This window comes from Rhinatrema bivittatum, chromosome 3 (assembly GCF_901001135.1).
Source record: "Rhinatrema bivittatum chromosome 3, aRhiBiv1.1, whole genome shotgun sequence".
NCBI classification, from domain to species: Eukaryota; Metazoa; Chordata; class Amphibia; order Gymnophiona; family Rhinatrematidae; genus Rhinatrema; species Rhinatrema bivittatum.
The window spans coordinates 155,131,484-155,149,631 of NC_042617.1; the positions used below are offsets into that span (position 1 = coordinate 155,131,484).

The window sequence follows — 18,148 nt, forward strand, 5'->3', positions numbered from 1 at the left end:
TTGGGGTGAGGTTTTGATGGTGGCCTAAGTTTTGGGGGGCAGTTGTACATGCACAGTCAGAGGTACAAACAGCACAGTGCACATTAGTGAAGATTTGATGTGATTTGGAGTGAGGAAAGGTACACAAATATGAGATTTGTACAGTATACTCTTGAACTAGTTTGCAACTTTCTACCTAGATGCTATCAAGCTAGGTCGAGAGTACAATGTACAAATCTCATTTTTGTGTACCTTTCATGAATCCAAATCACATAAAATCTTCACTGATGTATATTGTGCTGTTCGTACCTCTGTACATGTAAAACTGCTCTCCAAAACCTTGGTAACCACCAAACCTCACCCGAGTTACAAATTGCCCCTCCTACAGTGGTATAAATAGTTTACTTATATGGGGACTGTCCATGAGATATGCCTGGTGCAAAGGTGGTGGACCTCGCGCGTCACCTAGAAAGGGTTATAGACAGTGCTGGAGAAGAGCCACCTGTCATCATACATGTAGGCATCAACGACATAAGAAAATGTGGGAGGGAGGTTCTGGAAGCCAAATTTAGGATTTTAGGTAGAAAGCTGAAATCCAAAACCTCCAAGGTGGCATTCTCTGAAATGCTTCCTGATCCATGTGCAGGTCCCCAGATGCAGGCAGAGCTCTGGAATCTCAGAGTGGATGAGGTGATGGTGCGAGGACGAGGGATTCAGTTTTGTAAGGAACGGGGTCAACCTTTTGGGGAAGGGGGAGATTTTTCCAAAAGGACGGGCTCCTCCTTAACCAGAGTGGATCCAGGTTGCTGACGCTAACTTTCAAAAAGGAGATAGAGCAGCTTTTAAACCAGAACAAGGGGGAAAGCTGATGGTCACTCAGCAGTGCATGGTTCATAGGAATGTATCTTTGAAGGATACTAATGAAACAGGATAGTTAGGGCATCCCAACAGAGAAGTTCCAATAACAGCAAAAGTAGTCCATGTGCCTATAAGTAAAGAATCACTTGAGCTAAAGAATTCCAAGTTATCCATATCAACTGAAAAGCAGGTTGTTAATACAAACAAAAAACGCACTTTGAAATGTCTGTATGCCAATGCCAGAAGTCTAAGAAGTAAGATGGGAGAATTAGAATGTATAGCAATGAATGATGAGATAGACATAATTGGCATCTCAGAGACCTGTTGGAAGGAGGATAACCAATGGGACATTGCTATATCAGGGTACAAATTATATTGCAATGATAGGATTAACTTGGTGGGGTTGTGGGCACTTTATGTTTGGGAGGATATAGAGACCAACAGGATAAAGATCATTCAAGAGACTAAATGCTCAGACTCTTTATATAGGTAGAAATCCCATGTGTGTTGGGTAAGAGTGTAGTGATAGGAGTATACTACTGTCCAGCTGGCCAGAATGATCAGACAGATGATGAAATGCTGAGAGAGATAAGGGAAGCTAATCAATTTGGTAGTGCAGTAATAAGGATTTCAATTATCCCAGAATTGACTTGGTAAATTTAACATCAGGACATGCTAGAGACATAAAATTCCTGGATAGAATAAACTGCTTCATGGAGCAATTGGTTCAGGAACCAACGAGAGAGGGAGCTATTTTGGATTTAATTCTTAGTGGAACGCAGGATTTGGTGAGAGAGGTAAGAGTTGTGGGGCCACTTGGCAATAGTGATCATAACATGATCAAATTTGAACTAATGACCGGAAGGAGGGCAATATGTAAATCTACAGTTCTGACACTAAATTTTCAAAAGAAAAACTTTGATAAAATGAGGAAAATTGTTAGAAAAAACTGAAAGGTGCAGCTGTAAAGGTTAAGTGTACAACAGGCAAGGACATTGCTTAAAAATACAATCTTAGAAGCGCAGTCCAGATGTATTCCACGCATTAAGAAAGGAAGGCACAATGATTACTGGCATGGCTAAAAGGTGAGGTGAAAGAGGCTATTTTAGCCAAAAAACATCCTTCAAAAATTAGAAGAAAGATCCATCTGAAGAAAATAGGAAAAGGCATAAGCATTGACTAGTTAAGTGTAAAACATTGGTAAGGCAGGCTAAGAGAATTTGAAATGAAGTTGGTTATAGAGGAAAAAATTCATAAAAACTTTTTTTTAGTCAAAATCATTTTTATTAAAGAGTAACATAAGGATAATCAGAACCATACTTTGGGGAAGAAAAACACAGTGGGGTAGATTTTAAATACTTGCGCAATCGCGTACTTTTGTTCGCACACCAGGCGCGAACAAAAGTACGCTGGATTTTATAAGATACGCGTGTAGCCTATAAAATCCAGGGTCGGCGCGCGCAAGGGGATGCACATTTGTGCAACCTGCGCGTGCCGAGCCCAGCGCGCGCTGCCTGTTCCCTCCCCCCACCTTCCCCTCCCTTCCCCTACCTAACCCCCCCCCCTTTGACGGCAAAGTTCAGCAGGCGTAACTTTGCGCACGTCGCTGGCAGTCCCGCTCCGTCCTCCGGTCCCGGGGGCTGGTCCGGAGGCCTCGACCACGCCCCCGGGCCGGCCCCACACCCCCGGGCCCGCCCCCAAAACGCTGCGGCACGCCCCCGAAACGCCGCATCGTTTCGGGAACGCCCCGGACACGCCCTCTCCCGCCCCTTTTCGAAAGCCCCGGGACTTACGCGCGCCGGCGGCCTATGCAAATTAGGCACGCGCAGGCCTTTTAAAATCTGCCCCAGTATGCGTCAAAAGTAACACCATTGTTCACTTCAAGAGCGATCCCCCTACATAGTGAGGACAAACTGTATCAACCCCCCGTGTACTCTCCTTTTGAGGTCCTACGGACCAAAATACTCAGAGTAGACTCAAACCATAACCCATCACCCAGTCACATCACAGACATCCACAGACATTCCGCACACTGCCCATAACCCCCTCCCCTTGCCCTACCCTGGGAGATATCCCCTCCATAACAAACATTTTCAAACATTTGCAGAGAAAGAGATTACAAAGGCCCCAACCAAGATCGGTCCCCATCATAACATACACTGATCTCAGATTAAGTGGCAAAGCACAAGACATTGCTAAAGTTCCAATCACTGCCAAGAAGGGTGATATCTGGTGACAGAGTAGTTTGAAGGTCCGGCAAAAGGTTATAACAAGTAGACCAGCACGCCTGGTAGATCGAGTCCCTTGCCCTCTCATTATTCATGGCGACCAGCCGCTCCATTTGCATTGTAAATGCCAATCATCCAAACCAGGCCCGCAGATTGGGTGGCGTATCCGGTGTTATCCAGTCAGCTAAGATCGTTCGGCATGCCAATAATATTGCAGTGTGGCCAAATTTATCCAAGGACAACTTATAAGAAGGGAGAGCACCCCTTAATATTTTTATTTTATTTAACACTTTTCTATACCGACCTTCATGGTAGAGACCATATCAGGTCAGTTCACATCGAATAGGGGAACTGAACCAAGAACAGTAACCAAAACAAAAGGTTGAACGTGAAAAAGCAAAGGAGTAACTTGCCCGTCCAACCAATAGAGGAACTCGTGCATTGAGCGACTACTGCAAGCACTTTCGTCCAAAAGGCTTTCAAAACAGGGCAAGCAAACAACCTATGCGCCAGAGTACCCGTCACTTGATGACATTTAATACATTTAGGGGAAGATTTATTTATTTAGAACTTTTCTATACCGACTTTCCAGTAACAGAATTACTGATCAATTCGGTTTACATTTTGAACAATAACAGTGACAAGTAAATGTCTTACAAAGAACAGGTATAAATAACTTGGAAATAAATATATGGGGTTAATAACAAGAGATATAATATACATTGCCTAAGTAGGCAATGTATATTATATCTCTTGTTATTATATCTCTTGTTAAGGTATCTTCCCCATCCGGCAGCGGTGAATGATGACATTCACCGCTGCCGGATGGGGAAGATACCTTCCCCATCCGGCAGCGGTGAATGTCATCGCAAAAAATATGGTGCAAAATCTTGAATTGTAGCTCTTGAAGAGAGAGGTCCGGTAGGCTTTTAGGCATAAGCTGGAAACATGAAAGCAAGTATGAAGTATGGATATCCATGGCCCACGCCTCTGTCCAATACCTGGCTAGAGAGGCCACATGCGGCACAGAATGATACGTTATACCGAACTTACACCAGCCTTTGATGGAGTTACACTTTATGGCCCCATAAAAACTTTTAAAATATATCCGAAGCAGGAAATCTGTGAGAGAGTCGATTGGACTGTTAGATGACCGAGGGGTTAAAGGGGCTCTTAGGGTAGATAAAGCCATTGCAGAAAGACTAAATTAATTCTTTGCTTCTGTGTTTACTAATGAGGATATTGGGTAGATACTGGTTCTAGAGATGGTTTTCCAGGATGATGCATCAGATTAACTGAACCAAATCACTGTGAACCTGGAAGATATTGTAGGCCAGATTGACAAACTAAAGAGTAGCAAATCACCTGGACCAGATGGTATGCACCCCAGGGTTCTGAAGGAACTCAAAAAATGAAATTTCAGATCTGTTAATTAAAATTTGTAACCTATCATTAAAATCATCCATTATACCTGAAGACTGGAGGGTGGCCAATGTAACCCCAATATTTAAAAAGGGCTCCAGAGGCGATCCAGGAAACTTTAGACCAGTGAGCCTGACTTCAGTGCTGGAAAAAATAGTGGAAACTATTCTAAAGATCAGAATCACAGAGCATATAGAAAGACATGGTTTAATGGAACCCAGCATGGATTTACCCAAGGCAAGTCTTGCCTCACAAATCTGCTTCATTTTTTTGAAGGGATTAATAAACATGTGGATAAAGGTGAACCGGTAGATGTAGTGTATTTGCATTTTCAGAATGCATTTGAGAGAGACCCTCATGAGAGGCTTCTAAGAAAACTAAAAAGTCATGGGATAGGTAGCAGTGTCCTTATGTGGATTACAAACTGGTTAAAAGAAAGGAAACAGAGCAGGATTAAATGGTCAATTTTCTCAGTGGTAGAGTAAACAGTAGAGTGCCTCAGGGATATCTCTCTCTTGCACTTCTCAGCTTGCGATGTGAAAATATCACTAGTGCAATAAATTTTAAATTGCATTGCAGTATCTGGAAAATTACCCTAACCATGTGACCCTTTTTTATTGCGGGTGCTTTACTTGCGAAATTTATAGCAAAATTTATAGCAAAATGATAAATCTAGGTCTTTGTTTCCTGTTACAGTGCCATAGCAAGAACTTTTCACAAATGTATTGTTAATCTAATAAAAAGGTATTACCTTCAAATTGTTCTATCTTATGTAAAAAAAAAAAACACCCCAAAAACCCCAAAACTCTCAGAAAAAGCAGTCAATGGAAAAATATATATTGTATCTTCTAAACAGAGGCAAATCAGGTGAGAATGAAAGAATATATCCTATTTTTCTAGTCCCAAAGGCTTCAGGTGAACACAGTGATTTCAGTCTTTAAAAATATGAATTACCTTTTGAAAATGCATCATTTCAAAATGATTCTCTTGAGCAGAATGAAGCTCAGTAGAAAACGGGGAGATTTTCTATCATCTGTAGTCCAGTGGTAGAAACACAATTAGGAGTCTGCAGTATTCCAAATAGCCAACCCTTTCACTCCCTCAAAAGTAGAGGCCATGGGAGAAGTTATAAGGAGAAACAAAGTGATATTGCAGGCCATGGGTTAACCATGTTAGTTTACAAACTAATCCTACACAACATTAAACTCAAATTAATAATTTTAAATTTTATGTGTAGAAAATAGATCATTTACCTGGTCACTAGTCAAGTATCTCAGTTCCAGTCTCTTTTCTTTTCCAGTTTTTCTTATGTATGTTGCCTCGGGCCTGTGAAATTGGCAGCTAATACATTTTGAAATAAATACATTTAAAATATTTGTGAATGAATAAACAATTTTCAAAAGATTTTTTTTTAATTAAATACTTTTCGTGCTGTGCAGTTTCATGATAAATTCCAATCATTGATCTGGTCGGTGAATTAGAACAGTCCAACAAAAAGACTTCATTTTGAGAAACCTGCTTCAGGACCAAGAATTTTAAATATCTACATGCCAGTTGCTCAATTCTTATTGCTGCTGCAGCTTTCTATCTTTTGTTAGAATGTTACAAACCCCCAGGGTTCTATTATACTAAAATACAACTCCAATTATGATCATCCAGTCATTGAGAAATATTATTTTTCACATCTACCAATAGGGTTTTATGCTCCCCTTTTATGTACATCATTATTACAATGTCTTAACTCATTATATTAGGACATTTACATGGTCATTTCATCCTCCCCTATGGTTTCTTCAATAAATTAAAAAAAATCAATCAAATTGTTGCATACATCTTGTTCATCTCTTATTCCTTCATTTCCTTAATTCTGAAACAAGGGAAAAAATTGTCTATATGTGTGTGTGTATATATATTATACACACAAACATTCACATTAGTGAATTAAGGAGATGAAGGAATAAGATATATATATTGCCAAAAGACACACTGTTCAGTATTGCTGTTTAATCATCAAGGTGCATCAGAGTCCAATCTTATAAATCCGTCGTTGTCTAACTATGACAAAGTTCTTTCATGATCTCCTGTAGCATGTGGTTTAACGTAATCAATAGCAAAATAATGTAATTCTTGAAATTTATGATTTCTCTTTAGACAGTGTGACACCAAGGGAACATTCTCATATATTTTTCTTTTTAAACAGCTACACTGTTCAGTTAAACCTTGTCCAAAGTTGCTGACTTGTTTTAACCACACAAAGTAAATGGCATGGGCAGTAAATTACATAGGTGACACATATAGAATTGCAAATAGCATTATGTTGTAATTCAAAATTTTACTTATTGCAGAATGGCCAAATTCCCTGATTTGAATCAGTGTCACACAATTACAATTTAAAGAATCCTCTTATATTCAGCAAGTGAGCGTTACACAATTGTATTTCAGGCAGTAACAATGGTACCAAAATATTTTTAAGGTTCTTTCCCCTGGTGAAAGTAGACTGTAACTGATCTGGCATAGCAGTGTGCGAGGAAACGATGTGTCACTGTTTATACAAAACTGTACTAATCTGTCTAGCTAGCTGTTAAAATTGAATTGACATAAGTAGTACTTTCACAATTATCCCTTTGTGTATTGGTCTTATGAAACAAAAGATCTCTCTTTAATGCATTTTGCTCATTTATGGGGTTTTCTAATGCACTGCATGGGATATCCCCATTCCAAAATTAATTTGAATTACAGGCTAATGCATAATCTCCTTTCCTGAACATACCCAGATCAGTCCAGAAAAGTGGGTTGTGTATCCCTACCAGCAGGTGGAGTCAGAGAACAATTAGAACTTTGGGCACTGCTACATAACGAGAGTGCCACCTGCAGTCACTCAGTATTTCTCTGACTCCAGCGGGTGGTACAGATGCACACCTGCAGTCTTTATTTATATTTTTTATTTAGTTAGTTTGAATTTAATTTTTTGATTTACGGTTGCTTCCTGAGGTGTTATGCGCCTTCGTGGGCCATCCCTCAGTAGAAGCTGGGCGTCCGGGGAATTGGATATTCCTGTCAGGGTTTCGCCCGCCACAGTTCGGTGTCTGACGACCAGGGGCTCCTGGCTACTCACCACCATCTCTGCTACAGCTGCTCCCTTGTCTTCTGCAACAGCTTTTCTCTTTGTCTTGGTAACGTTTAATTTAAAAAAAATAAAAACTGCTTTCACTGCGGCTGACTGACAGTCTTCAGTGCTTAGGTAAGGAGAGGTGCAGGAGGGACCGAGTCTTTTAAGGCCAGCCGGGGAAGCTGTCAGCAGTGTTCCCCTCAGCTCCCGGAGCTCCGGGTCGTTTTCTGAGGGCAAGGGTGAGTTTTTCTCTGTGTGCCTCGTTTACTCGCCGCTTCCCTGCTGGGGGCCTTGCGATTTCACTATAGACAGGCTCCTTTCCCGCGGCATGGCTACGTGCGTTTTTCAGCCGGTAGTCTCTTAGCCCGCAGCACGAAAAGTTTGTTTTTTCTGGTCCTGCATGACTGAAATTTTCTCCGCGTCACGCCTCCGAGTGTTTCTTTTTTTATTCGTGCCCTTTTCTATTTCACGTCAGACTATCGGCGCGCTGCTGCGGATGGGACCGAAAACAGAATTGCAGGCCGGCCAGGCGTTAGATGCGGCCTTCTTATGCGCAGTGTGTTCCCCGGGGTTAGAGGGCTCTTCAGGGCTTCTTGCCTCCTCCCTTGGGGAGGGAACGTCTATCTCGCCTTCGGCTTCGCAGGAAGAGGACTCTTTGCCTGTTCTAGCCCCTCACTGGGGGAACTGATGATATCACCCCAGCCGACTCTCCAATGGGGGAGGGGGACCCGGAGGAGTTTTCCCCAGAATTTGTCCTCCTTATGCACCAGGCTTTCCTGGCAAGGAAACGCTTGGTGGTAAAGCAGCCTGGTCTCCTGGGGGCAGGTTCGGACCCGCCTGAGAAAAGAGGTCGGGGTACAGACCCTCGTCAGCGCCTCTCTGATCAGGCTCACCCCACAGGGGATTCTCCCCAGGTACGCAAGATCCAATCCCGGGGTCTGGGGCGACGCTGCTTCTGGGGTAGTAGGGGCGGCAGACCCGTATCTGCGGCCGGATCCGGCTGATGTGGATACTGATGATCCGGATGAGCCCGATGACCCTCCTGCGGAGGGGGATGACCCCAGCATGGTGTGTTTGTTCAAGCAGGATGAGTTAAGACCCCTTATTCCCTAAGTCCTTGAAGTTCTGGGACTTAAGGTTTCTCAAGAAGAGTTTGACAACGAGTGCGTCAATCCAGTTCTCGACGGCATTAGGGGTCCCACAACATCTTTTCCTCTGCCTAAGAAGGTTTGCAAACTAGTGACCCGGGAGTGGGAGACTCCGGATTCCGGCTTGAAGGTGGGCAGAGCTATGGCGAAACTGTACCCGTTATCGACTGATGTTTTGGATTTACTGAAGATTCCAAAGGTGAATGCCATGGTCTCGGCAGTCATGAAAAAGACCACTATCCTGGTTGCTGAGGCGGCTGCCCTTAAGCATATGCAGGGACCGCAAGCTGGAGATCCAGTTGAAGCGAGCATTCGAGGTTGCAGCGCTAAGCCTTCGGGCGGCGGTTTGCGCTAGCCTCATGCAGAGGGCGTCTGTGATGGATCCAGGAGTCGGCTGCCGGGGCCGGTACAGGCGACAGTGGGGCTCTGCAGTCCGCCTGCCTAGAAGCAGGCATCGCTTATGTTGCAGATGCTTTGTATGATCTGGTGAGGACCTCGGCGAGAGGTATGGTGTCCTTGGTGTCAGCGCGGCGTCTCCTCTGCCTGTGAAATTGGGCGGCGGATTTGTCCTCCAAGTCCCAGCTTTGTAATTTACCTTTTAAGGGCAAGCTCCTCTTTGGGGAGGATCTGGACCAGCTATTAAAGCTGCTTGCCGAATCCAAGGGCATTCGGTTGCCGGAAGATAAAAGATCTTCTAAGAAAGACTTCCCTCCTCGAGCTAGGTTTTGGGACTCTCGCTGCTTCAGAGCGGGTAGATACTCCTCACCTCCTGCTTCTAAACCTGCTTCAGGGCGCCAGCAGTCCTTTCGAGGGGGTCGCCGGCCCAGAAGAGATTCAGGACATCTTGGTGAAGGAAGTAATAAAAAAAAACCCAATGAAGCCACTTCGCACCCATTCTGTCGTCAAAGCTGTCTGAGGCAGATTATCCAACTTTTACACGGAATGGGCAAGAATTACATCAGACTGCTGGGTCTTAGAAGTGATCAAAGATGGGTATGCACTGAAGTTCTCGCGCCTGGTCCGGGAGGTTTTTGTGGAGTCCCGAGTGGCCTCAAATGTCAAGCGATAGACGGTCCAAGTGACTCTACAACAACTTCTCGAGCTCAAAGCTATTGTCCCATTTCCGGAGACTCAACAGGGTTGAGGTCAGTACTCCGTGTACTTTGTGGTCCCCAAGAAGGAGGGCACATTTCGGCCCATTCTCGATCTGCAGAAGGTGAACCGTTGCCTTCGGGTTCCTCACTTTTGTATGGAAACCCTGAGGACAGTGATGGCCGTGGTTCGAAAAGGGGAGTTTCTCGCTTCTCTGGACCTCACAGAGGCATATTTACACATTCCGATCCAGCTTAATCACCAGAGGTTTCTGCGGTTCAAGGTTTTGGGACGACACTTCCAATTTCGAGCCCTCCCATTTGGTCTCGCAACAGCTCCTTGCATGTTCACCAAGGTGATGGTGGTGGTGGCGGCCTTCATTCATCAGGAGGGAATCTTGGTCCACCCGTACCTGGATGACTAGTTGATTCGCGGGAAGTCTCGGGAGGACTGTGAGAGGTCAGTGCACATGGTGGTGATCACATTGCGATCCCTAGGTTGGCTAATCAATGTGCAGAAGAGTCACTTGGAACCCACTCAGAAGTTGATTTATCTCGGAGCACAATTCGATACCTTGCTGGGCAAAGTGTTTCTAGCAGCGGATCGAATAGGGAAGTTGTAGGAACAAATACATTCCCTTCTTCGAAGGAACAATCCCACAGTGTGGCATCATCTTCAGGTCCTGGGCTCCATGGCTTCAACCTTGGACTTGGTTCCTTGGGCGTTCGTTCACTTAAGAACCTTTACAGCGTGCGCTTTTGTCTCGCTGGAGCCCGGTGTCAGAGCAATTCCATCTACCAATGCCTCTACTTCTGGAATCCAGAGCCAGTCTGTCATGGTGGCTGTCACTGGACAATTTGGAACGGGGGGGGGGGGGGGGTGGGGGTGGATTTGGACATTCCAAATTGGCTGATAATCTCCACCGATGCCAGCCTCTAAGGTTGGGGGGCAGTGTGTGCAGACAGGTCCACCCAAGGGCTCTGGTTGGCGATTGAAAGATCCTGGTCCATAAACCAGCTCGAGACCAGGGCTGTATGTCTGGCCCTGCGGGAGGAATGGTGCGAGTCTTCTCGGACAATGCAACAACGGTGGCGTACATCAACCGGCAAGGCGGGACTTGAAGTCCCGCCGTAGCACTGGAGGCACATCTTCTGTTCACCTGGGCGGAGCGCCATCTCGAGGGCATTGCTGCATCCCATGTTGAGGGAGTAGAGAATGTGCTAGCCGATTATCTCAGCCGTCAGCAACTAAACCCAGGGGAATGGGAACTATCTCTCGAGGCGTGGAATCTCATTTACACCAGATGGGGAACTCCTCAGCTGGATCTGATGGCAACGCAGATGAACGCAAAAACAGTTTGTTTTTTCAGCTGTTGCCAAGAACAGGGCTCGGTGGGCATAGATGTTCTCATGTGTCCTTGGCCCACAGGGATTCTGCTGTATGCCTTCCCGCCCCGGCCCCTCATAGGTGGGCTTCAGTTAGACTTCAGATGGACTTGGGTAATGATTCAGATGGACTGAATCAAATCACAGTGAACCTAGAAGATGTGGTAGGCCTGATTGACAAACTGAAGAGTAGTAAATCACCTGGACCGGATGGTATACACCCCAGAGTTCTGAAGGAACTAAAAAATGAAATTTCAGACCTATTAGTAAAAATTTGTAACTTATCATTAAAATCATCCATTGTACCTGAAGACTGGAGGATAGCAAATGTAACCCCAATATTTAAAAAGGGCTCCAGGGGCGATCCGGGAAACTACAGACCGGTTAGCCTGACTTCAGTGCCAGGAAAAATAGTGGAAAGTGTTCTAAACATCAAAATCACAGAACATATAGAAAGACATGGTTTAATGGAACAAAGTCAGCATGGCTTTACCCAGGGCAAGTCTTGCCTCACAAATCTGCTTCACTTTTTTGAAGGAGTTAATAAACATGTGGATAAAGGTGAACCGGTAGATATAGTATACTTGGATTTTCAGAAGGCGTTTGACAAAGTTCCTCATGAGAGGCTTCTAGGAAAAGTAAAAAGTCATGGGAAAGGTGGTGATGTCCTTTCGTGGATTGCAAACTGGCTAAAAGACAGGAAACAGAGAGTAGGATTAAATGGGCAATTTTCTCAGTGGAAGGGAGTGGACAGTGGAGTGCCTCAGGGATCTGTATTGGGACCCTTACTGTTCAATATATTTATAAATGATCTGGAAAGAAATACGACGAGTGAGATAATCAAATTTGCAGATGACACAAAATTGTTCAGAGTAGTTAAATCACAAGCAGATTGTGATAAATTGCAGGAAGACCTTGTGAGACTGGAAAATTGGGCATCCAAATGGCAGATGAAATTTAATGTGGATAAGTGCAAGGTGATGCATATAGGGAAAAATAACCCATGCTATAATTACACAATGTTAGGTTCCATATTAGGTGCTACAACCCAAGAAAGAGATCTAGGTGTCATAGTGGATAACACATTGAAATCGTTGGTGCAGTGTGCTGCGGCAGTCAAAAAAGCAAACAGAATGTTGGGAATTATTAGAAAAGGAATGATGAATAAAACGGAAAATGTCATAATGCCTCTGTATCGCTCCATGGTGAGACCGCACCTTGAATACTGTGTACAATTCTGGTCGCCGCATCTCAAAAAAGATATAATTGCGATGGAGAAGGTACAGAGAAGGGCTACCAAAATGATAAGGGGAATGGAACAACTCCCCTATGAGGAAAGACTAAAGAGGTTAGGACTTTTCAGCTTAGAGAAGAGACGACTGAGGGGGGATATGATAGAGGTGTTTAAAATCATGAGAGGTCTAGAACGGGTAGATGTGAATCGGTTATTCACTCTTTCGGATAGTAGAAAGACTAGGGGGCACTCCATGAAGTTAGCATGGGGCACATTTAAAACTAATCGGAGAAAGTTCTTTTTTACTCAGTGCACAATTAAACTCTGGAATTTGTTGCCAGAGGATGTGGTTAGTGCAGTTAGTACAGCTGTGTTTAAAAAAGGATTGGATAAGTTCTTGGAGGAGAAGTCCATTACCTGCTATTAAGTTCACTTAGAGAATAGCCACTGCCATTAGCAATGGTTACATGGAATAGACTTAGTTTTTGGGTACTTGCCAGGTTCTTATGGCCTGGATTGGCCACTGTTGGAAACAGGATGCTGGGCTTGATGGACCCTTGGTCTGACCCAGTATGGCATTTTCTTTTGTTCTTATGTTCTCAGTCGCATAGAGCGGCACCCGGGAAGGGTGATTCTGGTGGCGCCGGAGTGGCCATGTTGTCCATGGTTTGCAGATCTGGTACGCTTGGCTCTAAAGGGTCCACTGCAGCTGGCTCATCTAACGCATCTCCATCAGGGGCCCATATTTTCGGATCGGGAGGATCGCTTCTCTCTCGCAGCTTGGCTTTTGAGGGGTTACTCAGAACAAGTCATTTCCACCCTCCTACAGGCGAGATGTCCAGCCACCTCTATGGCCTATGTGAGAGTTTGGAAGCTTTTTGAGAAGTGGTGTCATCAGCGTTCCTGCGACCCTTTAGCGGTGCATGCTCCTCGGGTTCTTGACTTTCTGCAACAGGGCCTCGCTAAGGGCTTGGCGTTCAGTTCCCTTCGTGTACAAGTTGCAGCTCTAGGTGCCTTGCGGGGAAACTTTGACAGCTGTTTGTTGGCAGCACATATGAATATTGCTCGGTTTTTTTAGGGGATCAAACATTTGCGCCCTCCCATCCGTTCAGTGTGTCCGGATTGGAGTTTGAATTTAGTCCTGCGAGTTCTGTGTGGCACTCCTTTCGAGCCTCTTCGTGGAGTTTCCCTGAAAGATCTGACTTTGAAAATGGTGTTTTTGGTGGCCATTTGCTTGGCCCGTCGGATCTCAGAGTTGCAGGGGCTATCTTTTCGGGATCCCTTTCTTTGGATTTACGACGATTGGCTATTGTTACGTACGGTTCCGACCTTTGTCCCTAAGGTGGTTTCAGCCAGTTATGGTTTTGAGGTGTTTGAGTGGATTCTTGGCTACTGTGGAGATGACCACGCCCACGGGGAGAAGCCCCGTGAGGAACCACAGTACTAGGCTAGACTCGGGACGCACAAACACAGAGATTCGTCTTTTATTATACAGCTGATGTATACCACCAGAGGTGGCAGTAGTGAGGTGATCCAGAGGTAGAAGTCCAGGGACCCTCGGCAGAGGGGACCCGTCTCACAGAGATTGTATAGGAAGATCCAGATGCAGGTTCCCAGCGTGGTAGAGCTGTAGATGAGACAGACTGAGAATGTTAGATTACTCACTAAGTTGGTAGCTGTATAGGTGGAGATCCTAGCAGGCAGAAGTAGTTGAACACAGGCACTGAGCCCGGGAGAGCAGGCCCTCGAAGAGCCGGGTACCCAGGTTAGAGAAATACCCCAAAGGGCAGAGAGAGCTTCCAGCGGCAGCAAGGAAGCGGCAGAGTAGCTCAGACTGGAGGCTTTCCATCCATTCACGATCCTTGCTAACTCGATTAGCTAGCAAACAAGGGCAGGCTAAATACCCGGATGGCGTGACGTCACTCGAGGGGGACGCCCCCGAGGTTCCCGCCATGACGTGGATAAAGATGTGGGTGCCGTGCGCGCGCGCACCCTAGGAGGCCCTTAGGAGAAACATGGCGTGAGGCTTTGCCATCGCCGTTCTGGGGACGCTGGAGAGAGCGGCATGCAGACGCGGCGGTAGCCATCTTCCCAAGGCTAGCGGGAAGAGCAGAGAGAAAGGTGAAGCACAAAGGTCGAAGCCATCTGAGACCGACGGACCAACACAGCCTTTCACATCAATCAAACTGTGAAGACTTCCGGGGTTCCCTAACTGGTCCCGGGAGTTTTCTCAGAACAGAGACCTTCATCATTTGGATGTGTGGCGCTCCTTATTGCGTTATCTGGAGGTTACCAATGACTTCAGACGTTCTGATCATTTGTTCATTCTCTTTGGTGGCCCAAAGAAGGGGGACAAAGCGTCAAAGGTGACCTTATCTCGGTGGATTAAGGAAGCCATTTGCGCGGCATATATAGCCCAAGGGCGTCAGGTGCCTTTGGATCTCAGAGCTCATTCCACTAGGGCTCAGGCTACCTCCTGGGCAGAGTGTCAGTTACTGTCGCCTCAGGAGATCTGTAGGGCGGCGGTGTGGTCGTCTGTTCACACTTTTACGAAACATTACCGATTGGACGTTAAGGCTTCTGATGAACCGTCCTTCGGGGAGAGTGTGCTTCATGCGGGTCTTTCGGATTCCCGCCTAGTGTAGGGTGGCTTGGGTACATCCCACTTTTCTGGACTGATCTGGGTATGTTTAGGAAATGAAAATTGGTTCTTACCTGCTAATTTTCGTTCCTGTAATACCACAGATCAGTCCAGAGGCCCCCCTCCCCCCATCCCCTTTCTTCAGATCCCAATAGACTGTCATGGTCAGAACCTGCTTTAAGTTTTTTATTGTTGAAGCTCCTTTTTTGCAGACATGATTCATAGCAGTTTTTAGCAGTTGTTCAGTCCGGTTTTTGCCAGCGACGAAGTGGTAGTCTGGAAATTTGGTTGCATGCTACCCTTTGTTATTTAGTTCTGTTAGCATGGGTTTAGGTACAGGCCAATACTGAGTGACTGCAGGTGGCACTCTCGTTATGTAGCAGTGCCCAAAGGTCTAATTGTTCTCTGACTCCACCTGCTGGTAGGGATACACAACCCACTTTTCTGGACTGATCTGTGGTATTACAGGAACGAAACTTAGCAGGTAAGAACCAATTTTCATATATTCACTTGGTATATGAGGTCCATACACATACAAATTCAAATATTAATTTGTTTAATGCTGAGAAGGATCGGTTTGTGACTAAAACTGTGCTTTCCTGTGTAGCCCTGTTGGTACCAGTGGGCTATGACTCCCCAAAAATTAACAGTTAGCGCTGGCAGCTTGATGGTGATCAGGCACTCTCTCCAGTAAATACGTGAGACCTAGGAGGCCAGATGTTAAGCCAGCAGCCTTGCTACTTTTTGGTAGCTGTTTAGATTATTACAAAACTTGGTGTTAACACCTGGAAACATGGATCTTTTTGTAGTTTTACCATGATCCCTTAGCACAATCAAGGTTTTAAATACGTCCACAGCCTCTCTCAGCACCTAATGTCAGCCCTGGTTCACACTGGGTAGCTGGATGCATGAAAAGCAGCTGAGAGTGGGAGCTAAGGGAGGGGACCCCACCACATGTCAGTAGGTCCTTTATGTCTATGGCCACTTTTACTTTGAAAATTATCTCAGGAAAATTACCTGCTGATTTGTACGGGGAAGTTTTTCCAAGAAATAATGCATGCATTGCTCTGAAAATTCTCATGTATGAGCATGAGTGACCACGCCTCTCCTAGTCCCACACTGGGAATAATTTTTTCTTATTGCGGGTAAAGTTACATATGTAGTGGCACTACCCCTGAAACTTTATCCACAGACGGGGTGGCCAGTTTTGTAAATGCCATTTCTGCAGGTAAGGCACCCAAAATTAGCCTCTTAATGCTGAACCTTCTGAAATTTGGCAGCCAGATGGGGATTAGAACTGCAACCTTGTTTGCCAAACTCAAGAGAACACGGTCTATCTTGGTGAAATGCTTTATAAGTGAAAAATAGGATATAGTATACAATTTTGTTAACATTATAGAAGCATTGTGAGATCAATTTTTGACTTGAAATTGAATTTTCCCATTTAGATTCTGACGTGTGCTCCAATGTGGTTGGCTCTTGAGGAATTGTACCTTGCTTCTAATAACATTACAGTTTTGGAAAGGTATGATATTTAGCCTTCTTTTATGAGTCATTCTGAGGTAGGATACCTCCTATTTGCCCTGAGATGGAAGCATAATTCAAAATGCCCAAATCTTGTATTGGTGTTAATTTTTTTTTCATGTGCTACATTAGTTATGCATAAATAACACACTGAACAGTAATTATTGAAGTCTGCACCTCCTTCCAAAATTTTTGCTTTGTGTTGCCTAGAACTAAAATACATTAAAACAGTATTTTTTCATGTATCTACGCATCCTACTCCACAACTGCCAAGTGAAAAATATATTCCAGAATTCCTTAGAAAACGAAGTAGAAATAAAAATGTGGAATTGTTTGTTTGGTTGGATAAGTATCCACTGCCCTTCAACTTAAAGTTGTGGTGTAAGCAATTATCTTCAAAAGCACACACCAATTGAATCTGCTCACCTGTATTAAATTGTACTAGTTCACATATTAGGATAAAGTTAGCAGTATTGTTGGTTCTTTCTGCTGGGTAGAACATTTCAAAGCAAAGATCCAACCATGAGCACCAAGGAGCTGTCGGAGGAACTCTGGAATAAAGCTGTGGGGAGGGGAATAAGAGAATTACAAAGTCCTTGAATATCCCTCAGAGTATAGTATGATCAAGACGATTAAGAAGTGGCAGGTATATGGCACTACCAAGACCCTACCTAGATCAGGCTGTCCCTCCAAACTGGATGACCGAGCAAGAAGGAGACTGATTAAAGAATGTAACAAGAGGCTAATAGCATCTTTGAAAGAGTTACATGCTTTCATGGCCAACTGGTCAGTGTGTGTATGACAATATCTCAAGTATTCCACAAATCTGGCCTTTATGATAGGGTGTCAAGGAAAAAGCTGTTATGTAAGAAAGCCCAACTCGAACCACATTTGAAAAATGCAGTGGAACACTCATGGATACTGTAACCATGCAGAAAAAGGTGTTTTGGTCTGATGAATCTAAAATAGAGCTTTATGGTCTAAATGCTGTATTGGGTTTGGCGCAAACCCAACATAGCACATCACCCAGAGAATACCATCCCTACTGTGAAACTTGGTGGCAGCATTATGTTACAGGGCTGTTTCTCATCATAGAAATGTAATGACAGAGAAAGTTTGTATGGCCCATCTAGTCTGCCCATCCACCCAACTAATTTAGTTTATAATTCCCATCACTCTTGCAGAGATCCCCTATGTTTATCCCTTGCTTTCTTAAATTCAGATACTGGTTTTGTCTCCACCACCTCCACTGGGAGGCTGTTCTATGCATCCACTACCCTCTCTGTAAAGAAATATTTCCTGAAATTATTCTTCCCTTTCACCCTCATCACATGACCCCTCATTCTAGAGCCTCGTTTCCTTTGAAAGAGGCTCACCTCTTGTGCATGGAAACCTTGTTGGTATGTAAATGTCTCTATCATATCTCTCCTGTATCTTTCCTCTAAAGTATACAGGTTTAGATCTTGAAGTCTGTCCTCATATGCTTTAGAATGAAGACCACTGACCGTTTTAGTAGCCATCCTCTGGA

The 18,148-nt window shown here is 44.6% G+C and overlaps 1 protein-coding gene across 2 annotated transcripts in view; it reads left to right on the top strand.

Moving 5' to 3' along the window:
- TBCE (tubulin folding cofactor E) overlaps positions 1-18,148 on the top strand; it is a 131,414-nt gene that overhangs the window by 56,110 nt on the left and 57,156 nt on the right. For both annotated transcript variants that reach the window (XM_029593846.1, XM_029593847.1), the window contains exon 8: positions 16,545-16,621. In XM_029593846.1, coding sequence (XP_029449706.1) covers positions 16,545-16,621 — 77 coding nt within the window. The remainder of the gene's footprint in view (positions 1-16,544; positions 16,622-18,148) is intronic.